This window comes from Paramisgurnus dabryanus, chromosome 15 (genome assembly GCF_030506205.2).
Source record: "Paramisgurnus dabryanus chromosome 15, PD_genome_1.1, whole genome shotgun sequence".
NCBI lineage: Eukaryota > Metazoa > Chordata > Actinopteri > Cypriniformes > Cobitidae > Paramisgurnus > Paramisgurnus dabryanus.
This window is the reverse complement of record NC_133351.1, coordinates 7,171,484-7,195,684: the sequence shown is the minus strand read 5'-3', so window position 1 is coordinate 7,195,684 and position 24,201 is coordinate 7,171,484. Positions and strand designations below refer to the sequence as shown.

General features: G+C 35.4%; 1 protein-coding gene across 1 annotated transcript in view; it reads right to left on the bottom strand.

The window, feature by feature from the left end:
- ccdc141 (coiled-coil domain containing 141) overlaps window positions 1-24,201 on the bottom strand; it is a 44,418-nt gene that overhangs the window by 16,790 nt on the left and 3,427 nt on the right. The window contains exons 2-17 of the mRNA XM_065252216.2: window positions 20,466-20,588; window positions 16,793-16,984; window positions 15,792-15,900; window positions 14,108-14,361; window positions 11,191-11,310; window positions 10,906-11,100; window positions 9,240-9,412; window positions 8,680-8,815; window positions 6,797-6,916; window positions 6,458-6,649; window positions 6,193-6,372; window positions 5,933-6,112; window positions 5,178-5,303; window positions 4,100-4,288; window positions 2,823-2,984; window positions 2,499-2,648 (exon numbers count right to left, since the gene is read on the bottom strand). Coding sequence (XP_065108288.1) covers window positions 2,499-2,648; window positions 2,823-2,984; window positions 4,100-4,288; window positions 5,178-5,303; window positions 5,933-6,112; window positions 6,193-6,372; window positions 6,458-6,649; window positions 6,797-6,916; window positions 8,680-8,815; window positions 9,240-9,412; window positions 10,906-11,100; window positions 11,191-11,310; window positions 14,108-14,361; window positions 15,792-15,900; window positions 16,793-16,984; window positions 20,466-20,588 — 2,601 coding nt within the window. The remainder of the gene's footprint in view (window positions 1-2,498; window positions 2,649-2,822; window positions 2,985-4,099; window positions 4,289-5,177; window positions 5,304-5,932; window positions 6,113-6,192; window positions 6,373-6,457; window positions 6,650-6,796; window positions 6,917-8,679; window positions 8,816-9,239; window positions 9,413-10,905; window positions 11,101-11,190; window positions 11,311-14,107; window positions 14,362-15,791; window positions 15,901-16,792; window positions 16,985-20,465; window positions 20,589-24,201) is intronic.

Sequence of the window (24,201 nt, the reverse complement as noted above, 5' to 3'; positions counted from 1 at the left end):
GTTTACTACATAAACTCATCCTACATATTCTGTGAACATCTGTGATATTGACTGAGTAAGATCATGTCAAAGATTGAAATGCGAAATCAGTAATTGAATGATAGTCCTAATCTCATCATTTGATTATAAGACTTTAGCCTGGATTTACAGACAGGGTCACATATTATACAAATGCACCATTTATGGTTTAAGTATAGAAAGAGTTAACTACAAATTCTCATATAAACTACAACATTGACAGACTCTCTTGTGCCAGACGGTGCTGAGTTTAAGTAGAGCTACTTTTAGAAATCAATTCCTTGCTGTATTTAAAGTCTGACAGCAGTTGTGCATTAAAATAGCATGGCATTTTGTGACATAGGTTACTTGGATATCTATTTAACAAGCTTTAGATTTTAATCTACATGAGAAATAAATAGAAATCTAAACTGGTAAACCTATAGATTAGCATGATCTTCATGTGTTCAATGCTATCCACATTTATTTTTTATATGTCAAGTTTTGAAAAAGCATGATATAACTGGTAAATGTATCATTTGAATGACAAGATAAAAGCATTTGCCAAATGCTTAATGATAAGAATGCTATCAAACAATCTATCTGCATAATGTTTCCGATTATAGAAAAATGGTCCCAAGCTATCACTGGGGCAATACCCTTTAAACATTTTCTAATGTGTACTATTTAGGTACACGTATGTATACATTTAGTACCGATATGTACCACTGAGGTACTAATATGCACTCTTTGGTACCAATATGTACTTCTGAGGTACTAATATGGATTCTTTAGGTGTAAAGGTGTATTTTTTGAAAGGGTTCTGCCCCAGTGACATCTAGGGATCAATTTTGGACCATTTACTGGTTGCAATTGCTGCATAATTTTTCTTAAGTTCTTTTTTTAAAAGAAACTTGAGATTAAAGTCCACTAGAGGGAGACAAGGACTATCATTTTATTTTAATTATAACAAACCCTGGGAGGGATTCGTATTTAGATATTATGTTAAACATTCTAAATATGAGTACTATAAAGTTTAACTATAACATATTTGCGGGCCGTGTGTCAATACACAAGAAAACATACATGAAATTATGTATTGTACATAAGTAACCTGATTTTCTATGCCCTTGGAGGGTATTGCAGTATTATCCTGAGGATTGACTTTTGGATTTAGTGGATTGGTGGTGGGGGTGGGCAGTAAGTATTTGATAAGGCTGAAATCCTTCATCTTATCAGAAGTGATGAGAACAAATGGCAGAATTCCTCACCGCAGGCAGAGACAAACCTCGTCAACAGACTAAATTTAACAAGGGCTGTCAAGCTATAAATAATTCAGCTTGAGAAACAATGAGAGTGAGCCACAAAGCGAAGCACACGTGTTGCTGAGCCCAGATCTGTGGACAGGAAAATGAGTGCAGGAATCTTTATAAACAACAGACATTGGGGTTAAACTACAATCCTTTGTTATATAGCTGATGATGCCATATCATGGAAAACCTTTCATTGATCTTTTGACATAAAAGAGCTCTTTGCAATAGAAAACATGCTGTTGTTTATTTTACTTCCTTTTCCTTTTCACACACATATTACGGAAAATACACGGAAATTGTGTCCTGGTAAAAATGTGACCCACCAGCAAAAACCAGCTGATCCACCAGCATGACCAGGCTAAAAGACATTGGTGTAGCTTGCTACACCATCTAAAACTAGGCTGGGAGCTGGTCTTAGCTGGTTAAAGTTGGAAGCAGCTGCTTTAAGATGGTCCTCCCAGCCTGGTAAAGCTATTTAAGCTGGTCAAGATGGTCTTTCAGCATGGTCAAGCTGGTGGGTCAGCTGGTTTTAACTGGTGGGTCAGCTACCTTTTCAGAAGGGCATCCATATATTATATATAGAAAATTAAATAGGTTGCACTGAATTATTACTAATATTTTTTTAATAAAAGCAAATGCGATCCTGCCACTAAAAAACCCAGCTAAAGTACTTTTTTTGATTGACTGTTTTCTACATAAACACACAAAAAAAATGATTCATTCAATTTACTCAATTTTTTTAAGGTGAGTGGTTGCAATTCATTTATTTAAGCTACATTTAAACAAAAGCTTTTTATTTTATTTTATTTTACTTTTTTGTTTAAAAAAAGCTAAAATAAATGAATTGCAACCACTTACCTTAAAAAATTGAGTAAATTGAATGAATCATTGAATAAAAAAATAGAGCTGATTTTTTAAAAACGTTTTGCCTCCACACATCATCTTTGAAAGCTGCAGACGTTTTCACATTTTCTGCTATTTTCTGACTCCCGTTAACTTCTGAGACATTGGCCGAATGGCCGTATATGACAAATAACTGGACAGTGACAACTACAGCAGCGGCGGAGAAGGTCGTTTGACACACACAGAGGGATTTGATGTTTTTTGTTTTATACCGATACTAGTCATTGAAATATCGATACACTATCGTGGAAAATATCGATATTTTTACACAGCCCTATTACTCACCTCACTGATCTCTTCTTTATAGATGCAGCAGTGGACGTTGCTCATTAAACTCTCTTCACACTTGTTTGCCTCTGTGATCCAGTTAGTGCTTCCTCTTTCCAACTTTTCTAGCTTCTCATATAACCGCTCTACTGACAACACCAGCAGGCGCTTGGAAAGGGAACATGGAAAAGGAGGAGAAAGGATCATTTCGATATAAGTATTTTATACAATGCTTACTTCTTATTTTATACAATGAATACTAGGTTAGACAAAGAACTTCATCGAATGCATACCACATAATAATTATATACAATATTAAAAATCAATGCCTGTAATACGCACCGACTGCTGTACAGTGTTGGTGATGTCAGCACCCAGTGAGAGAGCGAGCGTGTACAGATGCTGAACGTGCTTTTGTCGCTCCTGATGTTGAATCAGTTGAGTTCTGGCCTGGATGGTGTCATTAAACACAGCCACTGGTTCGGCTTTTAATACAGTATCCAGCTGAAATAATAATTATCATTTTAGAAGGATCTGTGATTTTTTTTTCCCACAAACTATTTTTTTCACAAACTGAAAATTGTGTATGTACTGTATAGCAGTTTTGGTCACTACACTCTTAAAGGGGACATTTAAGACTTTTTTAAGATAAATCTTCGGTGTTTCCAGAGTGCATATGTGAAGTTTTAGCTCAAAATACCATCTAGGTAATTTATTATAGCATGTTAAAATTGCCACTTTGTAGGAGCGAGCAAAAATGTGAAGTTTTAGGTGTGTCCTTTAAAATGCAAATGAGCTGATCTCTGCACTAAATGACAGTGATGTGGTTGGATAGTGCAGATTAAGGGGCGGTATTATCCCCTTCTGACATCACAAGTGGAGCCAAATTTCAATGACCTATTTTTTCACTTTTTGCAGAGAATGGTTTACCAAAACTAAGTTAATGGGTTGATCTTTTTCACATTTTCTAGGTTGATAGAAGCACTGGGGACCCAATTATAGCACTTAAATATGGAAAAAGTCAGATTTTCAGATGTCCCCTTTAAAAATAAAAGTGCTTTATTTCTATCTGAAAGACCTTTCTGTTTCACAAAAGGTTATTTTTAGTTAAAAAAGTGTTCTTAAGAGGTTATTTTAGGAATGTCTTTTTAAGGAACCTTTGACTGAATGGTTCTCTGAGGAACCAAAAATGGTTCATCTATTGCATTGCTGTGTGGAACCTTTAAAGCAGCTTTATTTTTAAGAGTTCATGTAATTTACACAACTTTCTTGTGCATCATTTCATAGTTTTGATGACTTATTTTATTCTGAAATCATAAAAAATGTTAATATAAAAGTATGCGGTGTGTCATCTACACTTTTAAAAATAAAGGTGCTAAAAGGGTTCTTCACAGCAATGCCATAGGAGAAGCATTTTTGGTCCAGAAAGTACCCCAGTACTATTTCTTTCATTTCTTTAAATAGTCTTAAGAACTTGTATTCCCTATACAAATAAACTTTTGTAAAACAGAAAGGTTATTCGGAAGTTCTTTTTGGAACCAGCCACAAATAGTTCATTTTATGAAGCACCTTTATGATAGTTTTTTTGTTACAGTGTTCTGGTGGAAATGTAATTTTACCTCTTGATAAAGCTGATGAAATTTGACAGCCATGCTAAGAACGGTTTCATACTCTCTCATCTTATCTCTGACACGCTGATGCAATTGCAGGAGCTCAGAAACTTTCTCATTCTTCTCTTTGATCGGTATTCCTTTTAATGCAAGCAGCTCCGAGGTCTTAACCAGGAATTCCACTTCTGCATTTAGTTGCTAGAAAGGTTTAAAAAACTCAGATTAGTTGTAAAATCGCTTAAATCATACAGATCATAAAGTGTCAGAAAATGGTCCCAAGCTGTCACTGGGGCAGTGCCCTTTAAAAAGGTCCTAATACCATTTATGTACACTGTACATTTGGTACCAAATAAGAGCACACTATCCAAACCTAATTGTCACTTTATTTGCGGGCCGGGTTGGGTCATTAAAAGACTAAATAAAATAAAAAAATATGTATGTTGCGTGCATTTTCCTATAGCCTGTATAAAATGTCTAGAAATATATATTTTTATATTTTATTAGTTTTTTTGATAAGGTTACTTAGGCCTACATAGCAACGTAACTTGTGTGGCATCCCCAAACATTTGGCTTCACGTCACAAAAGTGCCAAGAAGCTCCCGCTGGCAGCCTCAACAACAAAACAAACAGAGAATGAAAATGAAGGTGAGGTGCGGGGAATTTACATAATAAAAAAATAGAAGGTCAAGCTGCTTAATTGAATGTAGAGGTATTTATAGTTCTCCTGTAGAAATGAATACAAACGCTGCTTTGTAAATGTTGAAAATGTTTATCCTATTTTGTTTTTAATATGACCATGCTGGTTTCTATGGTTCATAAGCGTATGTTTTTGCCAGTTTACGTGTTTGCGGGGCTGCCCAAATAATTTCATAAAAGGGAGACCTGCGGTTTGGAAAAAACCCAACCTGGGCATCACTATCGAGCGCGGCTCAAGACAACCGTGCCTCATATGAGTGTTTCCTAAGCCTCTGAGCTGCTAATATAAAACCTTTAGGTGCAAAGTTGAAAGGTTATCACCCCAGTGACAGCTAGGAATTATTTATTAACCATTTATTTTCTGACAGAGCCAACAAAAAGTTGCTTATACAAGGAACTGAGGCTTTGCCGAGTTGAAGTTCTCCTGTAGTTTAGACACAGTGTGAGCATCACCCCCCAAATCAACTTTTGATGCTGGAGCAAAGATCTCCTCCATTGACCTTAAATCATGAAGAACCTACAGGAAGTGAACAAAAAAATAATTTTATTGAATTAAATCAGATGCACTCTCTTTAAATGCTCTTATAAGTGATGAAACCGATATGTACAACATGTTTTCTTGCTTTTCTTATAAACTTTGTGTCATCAACCAATAAAAGGTATTACAAATCAATTAAAGATTTAGGACAGTATACTTTACACATTCTCGTCTTAGGAGTACACAATATCGTCAAAGTGTTTTGATTAATGGCATTAATGTTTATTATTTTTAATCAGTGTATACCACTAATCAACTAAAGAATATAACATGGCAAAATTTAATGAACATTTATATATTGATTCAATAGATTTAAAGCATTTTGAAAAAAAAAACTTGTCATGGATTTATTGCATTTTGTGGAAAAAATAATCAGTTTTTATAATAAATCTTTAGAACACAAATTAGGGATTTAAATTTTTAATGTTATTATAACCTAAAGATGCTATGCAGTTTTAATGCCCTGTGTTCCTGTTGCTCAGTTGGTGCACTGGTTGTGGGTATGATTTCTAGGCAAAACACATATTGATAAAATCCATTTGATAAAAACATCTGCCAAATGCAAAAATATTCAATGTCATGTTGTTTAATTTAACTGAGGATGTTACCTTTTTGACCTGATCCTTGAATCTTTTCCACTGCTTTTTCACAGATTTGATCTGACTATAATGAAGTTGCCAAGATGTCCACAAGTCAGACAACTCAGATTTTTTCTTGCTCAGGGCCTCCATATATTTCTCTACAACATGTCCTGCTTCTTTAACGTTCAGATTCAGGTTGCCACTGACCTGCAGGTAGTAAGAATGACAACTCGGGTCAACTCCAAGATTCCTCCATCAGAAACATAACGGCATTCAAAGTTTCCTACCATGTTAGAAGAGTTGATGAAGTTGTTACCCAGGTCCTGCATGGTAAAAAACCTCTGCAGCAGCGTCTGCCACTTTACATCCAGCATGTCCTTCATGGATGCTCCTGCACCTTCATTTTCCTCCTCTTCTTCTGGCTTGTTCTTGTAGCATTCCTGCAAAGTCCTAATGCGTTCCTCAACCTGTATCATCGCATGAAATATCCTCATTGGAGTAGCAGAACATAAATTGGTTTCGATATACAAATATCAATCAGTATTACCGGACCTCATCAGCACAGCGCAAGAAATCCACATACGGTCTGAGACTCTCAACGTGTAATGAAATGTTCCTGACCAGCGTTTTCATCTCCTCTGCCAAAAGCGAGGCTTTGTTGGACAACTCGGCTGTCTCGGTGGATTCCAGCCCTCGTAGCTCTTTTATAAAACCAGCAATAGGCTCGGATTCTCTTATCACATCCTTCAGAAGAAAAATACAGTACCAGACTCAAGATGAGATTGTGCATGTTAAGTCATGTAACTTTTGTTTTTTTATAAATCAGTGAAAAGTTTATATTGTAGTTTATACTGATTCTAGATTTGTGTATAGATAACAATAAGCAGTCACCTGAGACTGTGAGAGAAGCTCAACATGTTTGTTAAGGATGTCCTCAGCCTCAGGTAAAGTTGAACCAGGTTCTGTATTAGCCGAGAGAACACTGTGGCTTTTTTTGATCCAAGTAGAGACCTGGCAGAGTCACAGGTTTCAGATAAATTATTAGCCAAATGATATGGGTTAAAATAGCAAGACTTAATACATCGACAACATAGTGTAAGACCTTGTATTACAGCAGCACCAGTTCATTAAGTAACAATATAGTTGTATTTAACATTAATAATCACTGTATAGTATGGTTCATTGTTAGTTCATGTTAGCTATGCATTTATTAATCTTAATTCACGTTAATTTCAGCATTTCCTGTAACTGTTAAAGGAGGGGTGCGTGATTTTTGAAAAACGCTTTGGAAAAGGGAGTCGGGCCAACTACCAAAACACACATCAGCAGAAATGAGCGTGTCTACTAGATGACATCGTTGCCTGGGTTGCAAATGTGTGCGACAAAATCCAGATTCTATTGGGGTAGTGGTGTGTTTGTTTAGGTGATTTTTACATGTCAACATTGGCTTTCAGAGATCATACACACCGTCTTTAACATTAGTTAAAGGTTCACTGTGTAGATTTTAGTGGCATCTAGTGGTGAGACTGGGAATTGCAACCGATTGCAGCTCACCAATCCCTATCAAAACGCATAATGATTCTATGGTAGCCGCCACAGGACACACATGTCATCGTCTGAGACAGCATAGTCACAAAATGCCAAAAAGGGCTACTGAAGAAACATGGTGGCGCAAAATGGCGACTTTCACGTAAGGGGATCCACAGTGTATGTATATAAAACGGCTCATTCTAAGAAACAATACAGTTTATTTTGTATACCACTGATAATATAGTTATGTATATTATATTGCATTTCTGTCCAGAGATCCTTCTTAAAGTTACCCAATGCACCTTTAATACACAATAAACTAACATGCACAATTCAATTGTATTGCTATTAAAGGGATAGTTTACCCAAAAATGAAAATTCTGTCATCATTTTCTTACCCTCATGTTTTTATAAACCTGAAAACAAAGAAAGATATTTTGAGCAATGTTTGTAACAGTGGCTGCTCGTGCCTGCTCTTCAGAGGGCCGCAAATTCAAAATAAGTGTTCCGAGTGTCATGTGAACCATGTGCATCACGTGTTTTGTTAAAATAAGTGACTTCTGCACACACGTCAAAACATTTGATGATAAAAGAGACGCCCACGTTCACAAAATACACACAAGACACTGCCTTTACAGTGAACTCTGATAACACACGAGATCATGAGAGTATCTGGCAAACGCGAGCGTCTCTTTTATCATAAACCCTTTAGACGCGTCTGCAAAATGCACTTATTTTGACAAAACACGTGATGCAAACTGGTTCACATATTTGAAATTACAAACCACACACGACGGGCTACATACATATTGTGACAAACTTCGCATCGAGCGTCTTCGAAAAAAGAAGTCACCGGCCACCACTGGTTTGTAACCAAACTGTTTTTGAACACCATTGACATCTGCGTTGTATTTTTCTTCTATGAATGTCAATGGTGGTCCCGCTTCCTGCTTGAATGATTACAAATATCTTTATTGTGTTTAGCAGAACAAAGAACTATATTCAGGTTTGTAACAACTTGAAGGAAAGAAAATTGTGATAGAATTTTCATTTTTGGGTGAAATAGCCCTTAAACTAACATGAGAAAATATAAAAAAAGCTAAAAAAAAAAAACTTTTATTGTAAAGTTTTAAGGTAAACTGTATTGTTAGTAAATTGTAATCAGGCACATTTACATAAACAGGCCAAAATATTGAAAGCGTTACAAAGGTGACATTAAAATATGAGTACATAATTTTCTTTACCTTATCTACAACATCTTCAAATGATGACATCACCTGCTGTCTTGTGTCTGTTAGCTTCCTGTGTGCGTGGCACTCTTGGTTCAGCACATCCACTCTTTCTTTGATGTATCCCAGCATCCTCTGCAGTCCTCCAACACTAACAAACACACACACACACACATTCTGGTTTCCATAGACGTAATGCATTTTATACCATACAAACTGTATATTCTATTCCCTTCCCCTAACCCAAACCCTAACGCCAATCACAGAAAACTTTCTTTGTAACTTATATTTTCAATAAACATCATTCTGTTTGATTTATAAGCGTGTTTCCTCATAGGGACCTCAAAATGTCCCCACAAGGTCACAAAAATTCTGGTATTCCTATCTTTGTGGGGTCAATTGATCCCCACAACGTGATAATTACCAGGCACACACACACACACACACGCACGCACGCGAGCGCGCGCCCTGGAATTGTCTGATACTAAACAGAACATCACAATCCTTTTATCACTCCACAGATATCGAAGGATTATTTTTAAACACAGTGCTGGATCAGTTTTTTGTCTTCTTACCTTTGTGGGTTGAGTTTCTGAAGTAACCCCTGACCTCTCTGAAAAGGCTCTGTGGACGCTTCTTTTATACTGCGTGAAAACTCTTCGTGTTTCTTGGCTAGCTCGGGTAATGGCAGAGATTTAGTCTTCAACTCCTTAATGGCAACCTCTATGCCTCCCAACACTTCAAATGCCTGCAAATAAAAAATATACAGGGTGTTGTTGCCATAAAATCCTTTTTTCATCTAAAATGTCTGATACTATAAAAATTAGATTTTTGTGGGTATTAATTCATTCACTCAAATACCAGCATGATGACTTTCACACTTCCCCACATAAAAAAATTAGGGCTGTCAAAAGATTAATCGCGATTAATCGCATACAAAATAAAAGTTTGTGTTTGCATAATATATTTATGTGTGTATTGTGTTTAATTATCATCTATATATAAAAAACACATACATGTATACATTAAAGAAAAATTTTGTTTATATAATATAAAATATATTAAAATCTAAATAAATATGTATATACATGTAAATGTTTCTTAAATACATATATGCATGTGTATGTGTATTTATATATACAAAATAATTACACAAAGTGCATACATACATGTTATGCAAAAACAAACTTTTATTTTGTATGCAAATATTCGCGATTAATCTTTTGACAGCATTAAAAAATATACTTTAGTATTTACTATAGTAAATTATAGCATACTGTACGATATTTTAATAATTATAGTCCAAAAACACATAGTAAATATTACTGTTACTATAGTAAATTGTAGTATATTATAATTATTACTTCAATAAAGTATACTTACAGTATTGCATAATATGAATTACAGTGACTTGATAAACTGTATTAAATAATGTAGTATACCTTAATATTAACTATAGTTAATTGTAGTATATTATAATATAGTATAAAAAAAATCAGGCAATGGGGTAAGCACATTTTTCTTGAATTTAGTGTTTAAGAAAACTGTTCAATATTTTTTTGCATACCCCATTTGCAGATTTTTTGCTTGTTTTATACACAAAATCACCTAAATTTGATATTTTTGGTCAAAAAAACAGACTTATCTTCTTGGGTCGTTTTGCTCATCAAGAAAAAACATCTTAAATTAAGATTTTTTAGATATTTTTATTTAAAAAAAGACAAAAATACTAAGATTTTTTTTTTCTTGAAAATCATTTTTTTTTGCAGTGTATAATATTTTTTTTTGCAGAATTGGGCATGCCTAAATTTAAAAGACTCATCTGCCCACAGACTTTCGAATAAATTGATAAAAATTGTCTTATTTTACAGAAAACTTTGTGCTCCACAACTTCTATATTCTTTTACAAATTTTTGATGATGCAGTTGTGGACCGGCCATCATTTGAAAGAAAATGCATAAACACGAAGTAGTAAATATAGCTATCCATTTATAACCCAGTCTTATTAAACATTAATGTTATGTAATACTGTATAAAAAACACAACATAAATCACTCATTGATCTCTCTTCTTTAAAGCCACTCTAATAAACACCAGCATACAACTCCACTAGGAGGCAGTGCATCCAATGAAAAAACAACTTTCTGTTTTTAACCAGAAGACATTACAGAAGTGAACTATACTAAGATCTTAAGCTATTCAAAGCAGTTTATTCACAGCGTGTGCTACTGGATTACGTACTTTATTAGCACTCCTGTAAAAGGCATTGCTCTCCTGTAGATCAGACAGACGAGTTATCATCAGACTGAAGATCCGCCGATGCGAGGCTTTTAGTTTCTCACTCTTCTCAGACAAACGCTCAAGGTCCGAGCAATTATTTATGGAAAGCAGTTCAGATGCTTCCTGTAGTAGCTTTTCAACCAGCACACCCCAGTCCTAAAGGAGAATATGAAACCCAAATCATTGATCAGAAAGAATCCATATCCGTATGGGGGTCGAATGTCTATGAATGTGTCACAATCCTACCTTGACTTTCTGTTCAAACTCTTTGTATTCCTGAAATAAGTCCTCATTTTCTGACAGGGATGAACCCAGCTGATTGTTTTCCAGGAACAAAGCCATCTTTTCGTTAAACCACCTTGTTACCTTTACAAAGCACAGTTATTACATACATAGATATTATAAATTGCATTATAAGAGGCATTACAGAAACAATGAAACACCAAAAGTCTAACATATTCTATATTATAAAATTAAAGTAAAATAATAAATATAAAAATAAATATGATGCAATATATAATATATACATATTATATACCATTATAATTGTGTAAATATCAAAAAATCTTTAATTTAACAGATTTAAAATGTTTATGATGTAAAAGACTCCTTGTCTCTGAGGGCAGTAAATGGTTTCCCACAGAGCTGATTTTAAAAGTAAGTACATGATGTGACCTCTCAGCATTTTAAGTATGTTGGCCAGTTATTTTAGCTCAACATTTTCTAAAGACTGTCGGTCATCAAAATGTCTTTGCACAGCGAGAGTTTGTGCCAATACGTACATATACAAATGATAATTTCCACTAACTACACAGCATTATTTAATTACCGAGCTATTTAATATATAATAGCAGGTTTTCTGTGGACTTTGGTAAAATGTTTGGCACAGACCCCATACTGTTACTTTTCCTCTAAGTCTAAGATTAAGAGAAGATATATGCTCATTTTGGAGAAAGGCCAAAGACACTTGACTGCTATAATTTTATTTGGTCACCATTTGCAGGGTTTCATCTGCTTGACAATTAACTTCACTTTGATTTGGAAATAAATTACAGCTTAACAAGGTCTTACAATATATTTTTCAGTTACCAGACAGCCAGCACTAGGGTTGGGTATCGGTTGGGTTTTATTCGATACCAGTACCTACTCTGTATTTTTTAAACGGTTCTGGTTCTTAAACGGTTCTTATATCGGTACTTTAGAAAAAAAAGGCACACACGTTGTCAAAAAAAACAACTTTTATTTACTGGAACTTTTTTTTTTATAAAATATATATATATATATATACTTCACATGCAAAAGCCTCTAAATGCCATCTGAGATTTTCTTCTAAAATTAGCATTTTTATCAAGCTCATATATTTTGGATCAGTAATTTCACTTTAATGACAATTAATATGTAATTTTCATTGACATTAAAGTGAAATAACTGAACATAAACATACAAGCTTGATAAAATTATAATTTGATAAGAAAATCTCAGATGACATTTTAGAGGCTTTTGCATCTGAAGTCTTCATATCGGAACACCAGGTGACGGTAAAGAAAAGTCAGGAACCGAAATCAGGCACCGAATTTTTCATTCGTATTCGGTCTGGTTACTACCGTTTACGTTAGAACCGGTTCCCTATTGGCACCGATTTTCGGTACCCAACCCTAGCCAGCACATACAAACAGTCTACTTTGCAGAATAGCTTGCAAAAGAGTGAACCTAATGTACTTCATTTCACACTTAAATAGTCTTAAATAGCATTTATTTAAAGTGCACCTATTTCATTTTTAAAAAAACATTGTTATTTTGAGTATTTGGTTTAATACAATGTGTTTGCATGGTTTATGTTTAAAAAACACATAATTTTCCACATACAGTACATTTTTGTAGCTCCAGATATCCCTGTCTTCTTGAAACGCACTGATTTTGTAAAAAAAAACATTGATTTGAAAAGCTCTGTGTCCCTGACTGGCCAGCTAATGTGTACGTTGTGATTGGCCTGAATACCTCTGACGTCAGCCGGAAATGTGACGCTCCTTACCATGTTTAAAAGATTCGCTCACAATGCAATGCTAACAGGAGTTAACTTACAGGCTGTGAGTCCAAAGCGGGAGGAATTATGATAATGTCGGTCTTTACTACATCACCAATCCTAGGAAGTAAACTGTTGCCTACAATCCGTGTGTTTGTTGTAGTCCAAGAAAAGAGATTTTCATCGCTTACATTGGGGTATGTACCTTTTGCATATCATTGATATGTACTTTTTTCTTTCTTTTTTTTTTATTATTTATATAGCACACATAATACAACAGGCGTTGCCCAAGGTGCTTCACAAACAGTAGGATAAAACCCTTAATTAAAATTAAATGTACTAATACACACTTACACACCAAATGAAAAATGAAAAATCGTGAATTGGATAATTGGTGCTCTTTAAGCATTTACTTTAAATAGCTTTGTTTTACCTTTAATGCTGCGTTCACACCAGCCGCGGTAGAGGCGTCAAGCGTGAGTGATTTCAATGTTAAGTCAACGCAAAGATGCGTTTACGCACGTCTGGAGGTCTCGCGGCACGAATAAGGCATTTAAAGTAGTGATGGGTCGTTCGCGAATGCCGGCTCTAAGAGCTGATTCTTTGTAGTGAACGAGCAGAGCCGAATCTTGAGACGCAGGCAGAGGAGCCGGCTCTTCTAAGGGAGCCGAGCCAGAAGAGCCGAATCTATGAAAAGAGCCGGACTGCCATCACTAAAATGTAGAGCCGGAGCTTGAGCAGAAAGAGCCGAATCAATGGAAAGAGCCGGACTGCCCATCACTAATTTAAAGCGTCACGGTAGACGCGAATCCACCTCGTTCACGCGAATGACGCAAATTGAGTGTTGCTGAGGGCAACGCGCAAGTTGAAAAATCTGAACTTTGGCGGAAAATTGCGCCGCGTTAACCAATCAAGAGCTTGCTCTAGTAGTGACGTGATTACTGGAAGCGAGCGGAGTCGCAAAATCCCCTCCCATGATGCGAATTTTTGCGTGAATGTCTCGAATGACTAGAATTTAACGTGTGAATGAAGTGAGTAAAGGAAAGTGTGAGCTGTGGACTGCCATTGGTTGCAATTCACTCAACCCTAGAAGCAGCTAAAAGTTATTGCACCTGACACAATAAACAAAAAGTAACTTACTTCCTCTTCCTGTTGCTCCCATTGGCAAATGTGATAGATCATGTCCCGCTCATGCTGTTGTTGTCTCATATGAAGATCCACTTGTCTGCGCCTATCCTGCAGAATCTCCATTAAACCTTCAACCTTTCGAGCGCTGTTCCAGGCCCCATGAGAAGCTTTACCATACCGCATGGCTTGTTCAGATCGAAAGTCCTTTATAAACTCCAGCAGCTCACGACTTTTATTCAATACCAGCATTGACTTCTCCAGCATTCCTGGGGACAGGGCACAGGACATGTTCAAGATTTTTTGCTTACCCCATTGGCAGATTTTTTTGCTTGTTTTATGCACAAAATCACTTAAATTTGATATTTATGGTCTATAAACTAGACTTATTTTCTTGGGTCGTTTTGCTCATCAAGAAAAAGCATCTAAATTTAAGATTTTTTAGAAATTTTTACTGAAAACAAGAAAAAAATACTAAGATTTTTTTTCTTGAAAATAATTTTGTAGTGCACACCCTAAAAATCAGAGGGAATTGGTATAGTAGCAGCTAATCCTGGTTGTAAGTTTAAAAGGTTATTTCTGAAATCTGATTGGTTGATTGAATTGTTGTCGAGAGATCCTGTGTGCATCACGTGTCTTGTCAAAATAAGTGCCTGCTGCAGACGTGTCTGAAGGGTTTATGATAAAAGAGACACTCGCGTTTGCCAGATACATAATCTCATGTGTAATCAGAGTTTAGTGTTAAGAGAGTGTCTTGCGTGTATTTTGTGAATGTGAGCGTTTCTTTTATCATAAATGGTTTTGACTCATGTGCAGCAGGCACTTATTTTGACAAAACACATCAGTGCACATGGTTTAAATGACGCAACAAACACATATTTTGAAAAAAGAAACCACACACTAGAGCCCGACCGATATATCGGCAGGCCGGTATTATCGGCCGATATTAGGCATTTTCCAAACTATCGGTATCGGCATTCATAATGGCAGATAAATGAATATATACTTCATTCGATTTCCTCACTGTTGGTGTTTTTGACAGAGCGCTCTGAACCAGTAGCTGCTGGTGGGGTCCAGATTTAGGCGCCTAGCCACTGCCTGAGTCAAGTGATCAGCAATTTATATTTTGCTGTTGTTGTTATTTATCAAAACTTAACAGAATTTGTCTCCAGTCCTATTCAAAATTATATTTATGAACCAAGTCTTTTAAAACTGGTAACTTTGATTTGGTTGTTGTTGTTTTTGTGTTTTTGTTCAAAGGCCTTTACGTTTCATATCTTAAGTTTGTATTTTTATACATTTTATTTATCAGAACTTTAATATTTTGATGATCCTCTGTTCTGACAATAAAAGAAACAAGTTTCTTTTTAAAATGCATTCTCATATTATTTTAGTTAAAACTTATAAATAACTAAAAATAACTAATGTTAGGGAAATCTGTTAATGTTTTGTTCCGCGTTTCTGAAAAAAGAATATCGGCCGATATATCGGAATATCGGATAAAAACAAACAAACAAACAAACAAACATTTCTAATGGTATCGGCCTTCAAAATCCTTTATCGGTCGGTATCTACCACACACATGACACTCCGAACACTTATTTTGAATTAGCGCCCCTCAGATGTGCAGTCACGAGCCGCCACTAATGTACAGTACCTTGAATGCACTGCTTTGGATATTTTAACGTAAAGCTCCTACCTTTTCTAATAGTACTGTATCTCTGAAGCATTTCATTCCTGTTGTCTGCTGCCGTCAGCCCTTGATCAACACTCTGACAGTCCTCAGCTTCATCGATCTTGATGGCAAACTGTAAATTGACAAAGTTTAGTGGTACAATGCAAATTTGTTACATTTTTGAGGAGCATTCTGATCAAATAAGTCATACGTCAAAACACGAAACATATGTATTCTGGGTTCATTTTTGCAGTTATTATCATATTATCAAGTTTCATTCTCATTCTTCAATCTGCATGATAACAGTGTATGTACTTTACATAACAGCCTCCTGATGAATGATGTTACACAAAAGATAGCAGCAACCTTCATCGGATAAATACAGCTGAATCTACTGTACACACATCATCATAGTGATCATTTAACAGGAAGCATGTCTGTTAAAACAAATATTGTTTTCTAATCAAACATGAAAAGTTTAAGCAACATTTGTCGTGAATGAAATCATAAACTTTCTAACTGAAGGATGAATTGGTAATATCAGAAATACTGTAATGTGACAGATTTACTGCTCACATCAGAGGAAACAGCTGTTAATCTTCAAACAACAAAAACTGAACAAATACACAACGCTGTATACTCAGTCAGTATTAAATTGCACTGCGCTTCCTGACTTTAAAGCTGTGAAAACAAAAACCAACCATTGTGTTTCTGAAGTGCAACAGGCTCAGATTAAAGTAACCATGAGAACCATGTGATTTTTTAATATTGCAAAATGTTTTTAGAAACTGGCATTTAATCATTACAGTATTTATATGTTATGAATGGTGGAAAACATTGCAACTTGACAATAATGGTGTTTCAAATGTTTATTTAATTGTTAAATGGCTTTCCTGAAATGTGGATTTCTTTCTAACACTCTCCAAAGCTTCATGATTCTTACACTATCACTGAGCCCTCTGTAATACAATCTGAAAAGCAGATCGTTCAAAAGCCAGCTGTATTATCATCTCTTGTTTTGTTACCTCCAGTGCACATTCAAAAAAATGGCAAGCCAATATCAGCAGAGATCTCCTTTTCTCAAGATGGGTCACCAGTGTCTTCCAAGCCTCACTGAGAGAGACAGCCATGGCCTCATACACCGCCTCCTCTCCCGGCTTTTCCTTCGCTGTTTTATCAGCCTTCTCCAACAGAGCCAACACTCCTTCTTCATGTTTCTGACAAACAAATGCTCAGATGTTGATATATTCAATGATTAGACAACACAGCTTTGTCTTGTAAAGTCTTGAAAAAATCGAAAGACCTGTCTGCTTGTGCAGGATGCATGTAACTAAATTAAAGGAATGGACAGATATATTAGTCTGAGCTCACAAAAATTTGTACGAGTTGGCTAATTATTATGAATTCATACAAAGTGAATCATACCAAAACATATGATTAATACAAATTTTTTTAAAAAAAATAACGAAACCCTGCTCCTAACCCCAACTTAAAAGGGGCAAAAGTAAATTGTACAAAAATGTGGTCGTACGAACTAATACAAATTAGCCACAAATATTGCCATAAGATATTGATAAGATAAGATAAGATATCACTATTGCATATTGGCTGATTGTGTAGTTATTCTTCACTTTCAGTTTGTACGCTCTACACTACTAGGATTGCATACAAACATCGGTATAGATGGTTTCATCCTACCCAATCTCACAAAATTATGTACCTACTGAACAGCTTTTTCCTATTTTCAAACCATTGTCGCTTCAGTTTAGGGTTAGATTTGGTGTTTGTGTTAGTATGTCACTTTAAGTATTGGTTTATACTATTGTTTCGGATTTTTTTATATTTTCTAAATTTAAAAAAATTGTCGGTTAGAGTTGGGTTTGGGTAAGGATGTCATTTTATGCAAATCTAACTCTAAACCAAAGCGAAAATGGTAAGAAAATAGGACAAAACAGTTGAGTAACCAATACATGACAATGACACATAAACAGAAATTCGTGTTACGATCACGAAAAAACGCGGAAATTCGTGACAATATCACGGAAAAGAATAAAAAATTACGTAACTATAGGTACGTAATTTCGCGTGACTGGGCTGTTTAATCGGACGCACCTTTACTTCTGGTCTCTGTTTGTTTAATGGTCTGACTAGTGTCTAAACTGAACTCTGAAACGAAATAAATAACATTGAAAATAACAAATGTTTTGACTTCCTAAAGACAACGGGAGACAGCGATCATTGATTATTGCTATTTAAAGGGAGGTTTGGCAACCGTTTTGTAGTTAACATTGTATACATTATACTAAACATTTTACACAGTAACGTTAGGTCAGTGTAGTTTTTGATACGCTTTAGCTATGAAATATGAACTATGGTACTACTTGGATCTACTTGTTGTTTATTTATCTTGTTATCAGAAATAAACTATTGTTAAAGAGCACCTATTTCATTGCTAAAAAACAACTTTATTTTATGTATTTGGTATAATACAGTGTTTGTGTGGTTTATGGTTAAAAAACACAATTTTGTATCGGTACATCACTACTAAATTATAAAACATTCTGTAAAACTATGACAAAATCTATAGAACATTTAGAAACATTTGTTTGTGTGGCATATATAAATATGAAGACAGGTATTTTGATATAAAGTTATTCAAATAAGACCAAACTTTTAGGGGCGGTTTCCCGGACAGGGATTAGACTAGTCCTCCTGAACTAAACATTTTTTAAAGGTCACGTTCTTTCTGATCCCAATTTTTAAACCCTATAGTTAGTGTGTAATGTTGTTACAATAGCATAAATAATACCTGTAAAATGATAAAGGTCAAAGTTCACTGCCAGGCGATATATTTTTTTAACAGAATTCGCCTTTAAAGCCTACAGCGAACGGTTTGGACTACAGCCCTCTACTTCCTGCTTTAATGACATCACTAGAACAGATTTTTGACTAAACTCCGCCCACAGAAATACGTCAGTCACCAGCTAAGCAAACGGCAAGCTAAGATGCTATCGAATCACAACACACTAAACAAACTACACAATCAGAACTCGTTACAAATTTCTGAAGGAGGGACTTCATAGAACAAGGAAGACATCAGCCTGTTTTGGGACAGTGAAAACAGCGCTATACAGATAAGTAAATTGTGTGAAAAATACCACGTTTTTTACATAAGAAACATGAACACGTTATATTGTGCACTGTAAACACAATCAAAGCTTCAAAAACACAAAAAGGACGGGACCTTTAAGAGCTGTCCAAACTGAAAACAATGTGCACTGACTACATCAGTACGATTTGTTTTGCCTCAAAATGTACACAAGTAATGTTTTTAGTAAGGCATGCTTGTTAAAACTATTTATATTTCCAAATTAAACTAAGGCCTAGTCCTGGTTTAAGATAATCCCTGTCCGGGAAACTTACATTTTACTGTAAAACATCACCAATTTCTCTCCATTTTAAGACCATAACATCAATTCTTATCCACAAATCTTAACATGAATTGAATCATGCCAACAAGAAGACACTAAAATAATACAAAACACTAACACATAAAACCACCCGGAGTATACAACTAAGAGCATATTTACTTTATATCGAGCAACAGGGTATAGTCTACATTTTATCTGCTCTCTGGGCATTGAACTCATGACCTTGATTTTGCAAATGCAACTCTTTACAGGTTCAGTTAAGGATATGCTTTATGGGTGATTCTCACGAAACCATTGAAACACCATGGCACTAATGACTTTAGCTATAAAATGTGTAATAAAGTAATATTAAAAAGCATCAGAATTAACACAATACTGTGTTCTACCTTGCACAATGTGTGATTTCAACATAAGAATTTATAATTTGTCAATTTTATCTCATTTTCTGCTGAAATTCTCATTACCGCAATGTGTCCGGCTGTGTTTGAACATGCGTTATGTTGTAATTTAATCAAATTAACACAAAAATATTTAGAAAAAAAATAAATGGATGTTTTGCTAGACTACTTTAGATGACAGAAAAAATATTTACTGAATATTCATGTATAATAATAATAATGAAGAAAAATTAGGAAAATGATGTGCCATGCCTGATGTTCTCATCCTCCGCAACACTTTTTGAGAACAGTTTAAGCACACGTACAGAATTTTAATAAAGTTTGATTTTGAGTGACCAAGCACATGGACCAGTTACTTCGAGATGGCTACCAGGTAAGATAATTTTTTTTACAGTTAATTTGAAATATTGTCTTGTCAGAATGCTTACACGACACTTTGATTATCATTACCGCAACAGATGCTTATTAAATGTTAATTTAATTAATAGAATCATAATACTTTGATTTTAAATGCATGTGCAGAATCTCCATTCTTTCAGGTTTGTCATGTCATTTTGAAAATATGTCAGTGTTGATGTTTTCTGACTGTTGCGGTAATGAGATTTTTTAGGACAAATTTTTTAAATTATGTTACAAAAATTGTTAAATGATAAGTAAAAGTGTTTAAATTAATGTTCCCATTTACTCCAGACTTTGTTTTTCAATGTCTGGTGGGAAAAAAAGTAAAATTAAGCAATTTTTACATTTTCATGCTTGACAGTTTTAAAACCAAGTTTTCGTGAGAATCACCCACATACTGTGTTAATGCAATCCTCTACAAATTCAAACTGCAGTGAAGGATATGCCGAGACCAAAAATCTAGACGTTACCTTCAGTTTGGTTAGAAGCTGCTCGTGTTCCTGTAAAAGTTTTTCGGACTCATCCTTGTTGTTTCCGATCTCCAGGAGGTTGGGTTGTGCTTCAGTCAACTGTAGTTGCAGCAATTCTCCACACTTCAATGAAACCACAAACCAAAGACAAAGTGATGTACAATGATGCTGCACACACAAGTCTCAAGTGCATCTCACAACACTAGAAGTGTCCTATGTGATAGCCAAGAAACGCATTGATTCCAATGTAAAGTGCCAGAGTGCCTTCTCATCAGATTTATTGCTAGCCTTAATCCAGACTTTGGCATTCAAATCGTGCTGATCCCAAAACCGTATAGCAATTTGCAAGTACTACACGAGCCATTCTGAGATTGAGTGCAATGTTAAGAGCTGCCGCAGCTGTCGCCGCATGTCTCGTTTGTTAAACAAATGCAAAAAATACAGTTTAAGGTATGCAGACTAATTGCTGACTAATTATCTTCACTGTATATTTTAAGATTGTGCACAGTGTTTATACAGGCATGTGGTGCCTTTTAATACCAGCATGCTTACTGTTGAAAAATCTGAAATTACTCCTGGTGACTCTGCGTCAAACCCATGCTGTTTATTCGTCATTGGAACAAGAAGAAATTGTGATGAAATTTCCTTGCTTTCCATAAAACAGGTTATAGTGTCCATGGAGTCCAGATCCAAACAGTACAGGAACACTACAGCCTTTGTTTCACCAACACATCAGATAACAACAGGATTAGACTGTTGCTAGACAGGGGAACGACAAGATCCAGAGGATAATCATGAATAATTCAAGCCATCAGGAGGATGGATGCTCACAGAGCTCAATGTTTTTCCTCACAGGTTCTTGTCCCCCACTACGTTATTAGGCTTTTTTTTTTTTATTCACATTTCGTAAAAAATTTTAATAGAAAAACTAAAATGTGAGAGCTTTTTTCATGTTGCAGTTTTTTAAAAATGTATTTCCATTTCACCGCAATCTCGCTTGTTTATGCTTTTTAATTTAAAGATAAACTAATACAAAAGTACAGGTGAAACCTGAACACCCCAACTTAATTCTCTAACTCACTAAAATGTTTTAACAGTGGGGTTAAAAAGTCTGCACTTTAAAAAATGCTGGGTTATTTTCAACCCAGCGTTGGGTCAAAAAGGGATGAGCCCAACCAGTTGGGTTGCAATTTAACACATGCTGGGTTGTTTTAACATAAAATGCTGTTTTTTAACCCATTGTTGGGTCAAATATAAACATTTACTGGGTTCATTTAACCCACGGCTGGGTTCATTTAATTTTTGACCCTACGCTGGGTTGAAATTAACCCAGCATTTTTTGTGTGCGAGAATATAAAATATTAGAAATTTCTTTTAAAGGTGCCTTAGAATGTAAAACTGTATTTGTCTAGGCATAGATGAATTTTAAGAGTTTTGTACATGGTAATGACACATCGTGAGCCCCAAACACGATTGTTTTCTTGTGCATGCAAAAGACAGCTGGAAAACAAGTCAATCTTAACACAGCACTGTGAAGTTACAGTCATGATGTATGCCCCAACATTAAATTACACATTAAATTAATTACAATGTTGTTACAAACAATGAGTTAGTTGCTACACCCTAAAGAAAATAAGTGTTAAATAGCACTAAAAGCTTGTAATCATAGGGGCCATTTTTAGTACTATATAGCACCTATGAAGGCAACATGATCTCACAGAATTATATATGTTATAGTCACATGAATGTCTTTTTCGTGACACTCTCAAATTTCTATAAATAGTTTCTCATGTCCGTGGCATGACTTTCTTTTTCGTATGATTTGACAGTATTTATTGTTTTTTTCATTCATTCCCCCCACCCAATATTTTTAAATCATTGTCGTTTGGGTTTATATTTGGGGTTTGGGTTAGGATGTACATTCCATCTAAAAATGTAACCGAAAGTAATTGTAAACCAAACTCCAAGCGACAATGGTAAGAGAATAGGACCCCAAGTGACAATGGTAAGAGAATAGAAAAAAAATGAGAAAACAATATAGAACATTAAACGAAAAAGAAATTTGTGCAACCCCCACAAAAAACTATTTATACAAATTCGTGTCACAAAAAAGACAATCGTGCTCAAGGCACAAAAAAAGCTGAATTACGTGCCATGGACACAAATAAATTGATAAACTTTTGCGTGACTATAACACCACTTTCCGTGAGATCAGTCTGTATAAAGCACCTTTGAAGAACCATCCGGGGGTGATATATAGGGCTGTTTCAAATACCATTTTTTGAGCTTCGAAGCTCAAATCAAATCGAATATTCGAAGCTTCGGAAGGAGGGGCTGAACATATTTTTTTTTTAATAAAGGAGAGAATCTGTGTGTGTGTGTGTGTGTGTGTGTGTGTGTGTGTGTGTGTGTGTGTGTGTGTGTGTGTGTGTGTGTGTGTGTGTGTGTGTGTGTGTCTGTCTACAGTTTTATTATGTGGCAGATGTGTTGCTGCGGACCCAAGGCAGTGTAGTGCCTTTTTTTCGTGCAATATGGACATGTGACACGTTTAGAATCAATAAACTTAAAAAATACTACAGAACAGTGCAAGCCGGAAGCCTGTCACGCGTCCTGCGAGAACAGCATTAGTGACACAAAACACAAGAGCAATACTTTTAATAAGGTAGCCTAACATTTTTCTAACAACAAACATTCCCGTAACAGAAATTAGCAGCACAGTAATTACTGACAACGTAAAGGGTAGACTATTTAAATAAAACAACGAAAATAAACGAACGAAGTTCAACAAACTGTAATAAAACGGTAGCATACTTTCAAAATCAAGTTTATTTATAACACTTACACCATCCAATATGTTTTTTAATCAGCAGAACAATAAAGAAAATATTTTGCAGAAACCCCAGTGCTCCGTTATGCAAGTCAACCGATCCGCACACTTTAAGAGCTAAAGCATATATATCCAATACAAAAGTAATCCCCCATAACTCTGTGTGACATATTGACGTCTTTTGAAGCAAATTAATCAGTTTTTGCAAGATACTGAATGTTATTTACAACACTATTATTAGCGTGAATGCCAAAGCAGGAAGCGCACTTTACGTTCGAGGAGATCTCTTCTACTGGTGGCATTTGGTGGTGGCTGTTGGCTATGGATGTTTGTCTCTCTGCGCCACCTATAGAGCGGAAGCGTGAAGCGCACTTCCTGCTAAGCAGCTCTGCATTAACACTGTAAAATATTTATATATATATATATATATATATATATATATATATATATATATATATATATATATTCGAATCTCAAAACTGAACAAATATTCAAATATTCTGGTCCAGCCCTAGTGATAGGGCACCACTATAGCACCAGATATGGTTCTATATAGCACAATATGGTTCTACACAGGTACTACATAGGTGCTACAGGTATATGGCACTTAATATGGTTCCCCTATAAATTACGAGCCAGTGAACCACTTTTAGTGCTTTTTAGCACAGTTTGTTTTGAGAGTGTAGTGTTTAGGCTGAAATGCAACTATTGACGTTACAGAAAAAACACAAACCTGCCGCTCAGACAACTCCATTAACAATCCTTAATAATTAATTAGTCCTCAAAATCTGTATCTTCGTCTACTACTGGCTCAAACATAAGATCTGTGGCCGGTTGCATAAACATAGCCGTGACATTAAGACTGCGTCTTAAGAATGATTCTGACTAACTAGCAATTAGTTAGGGCTA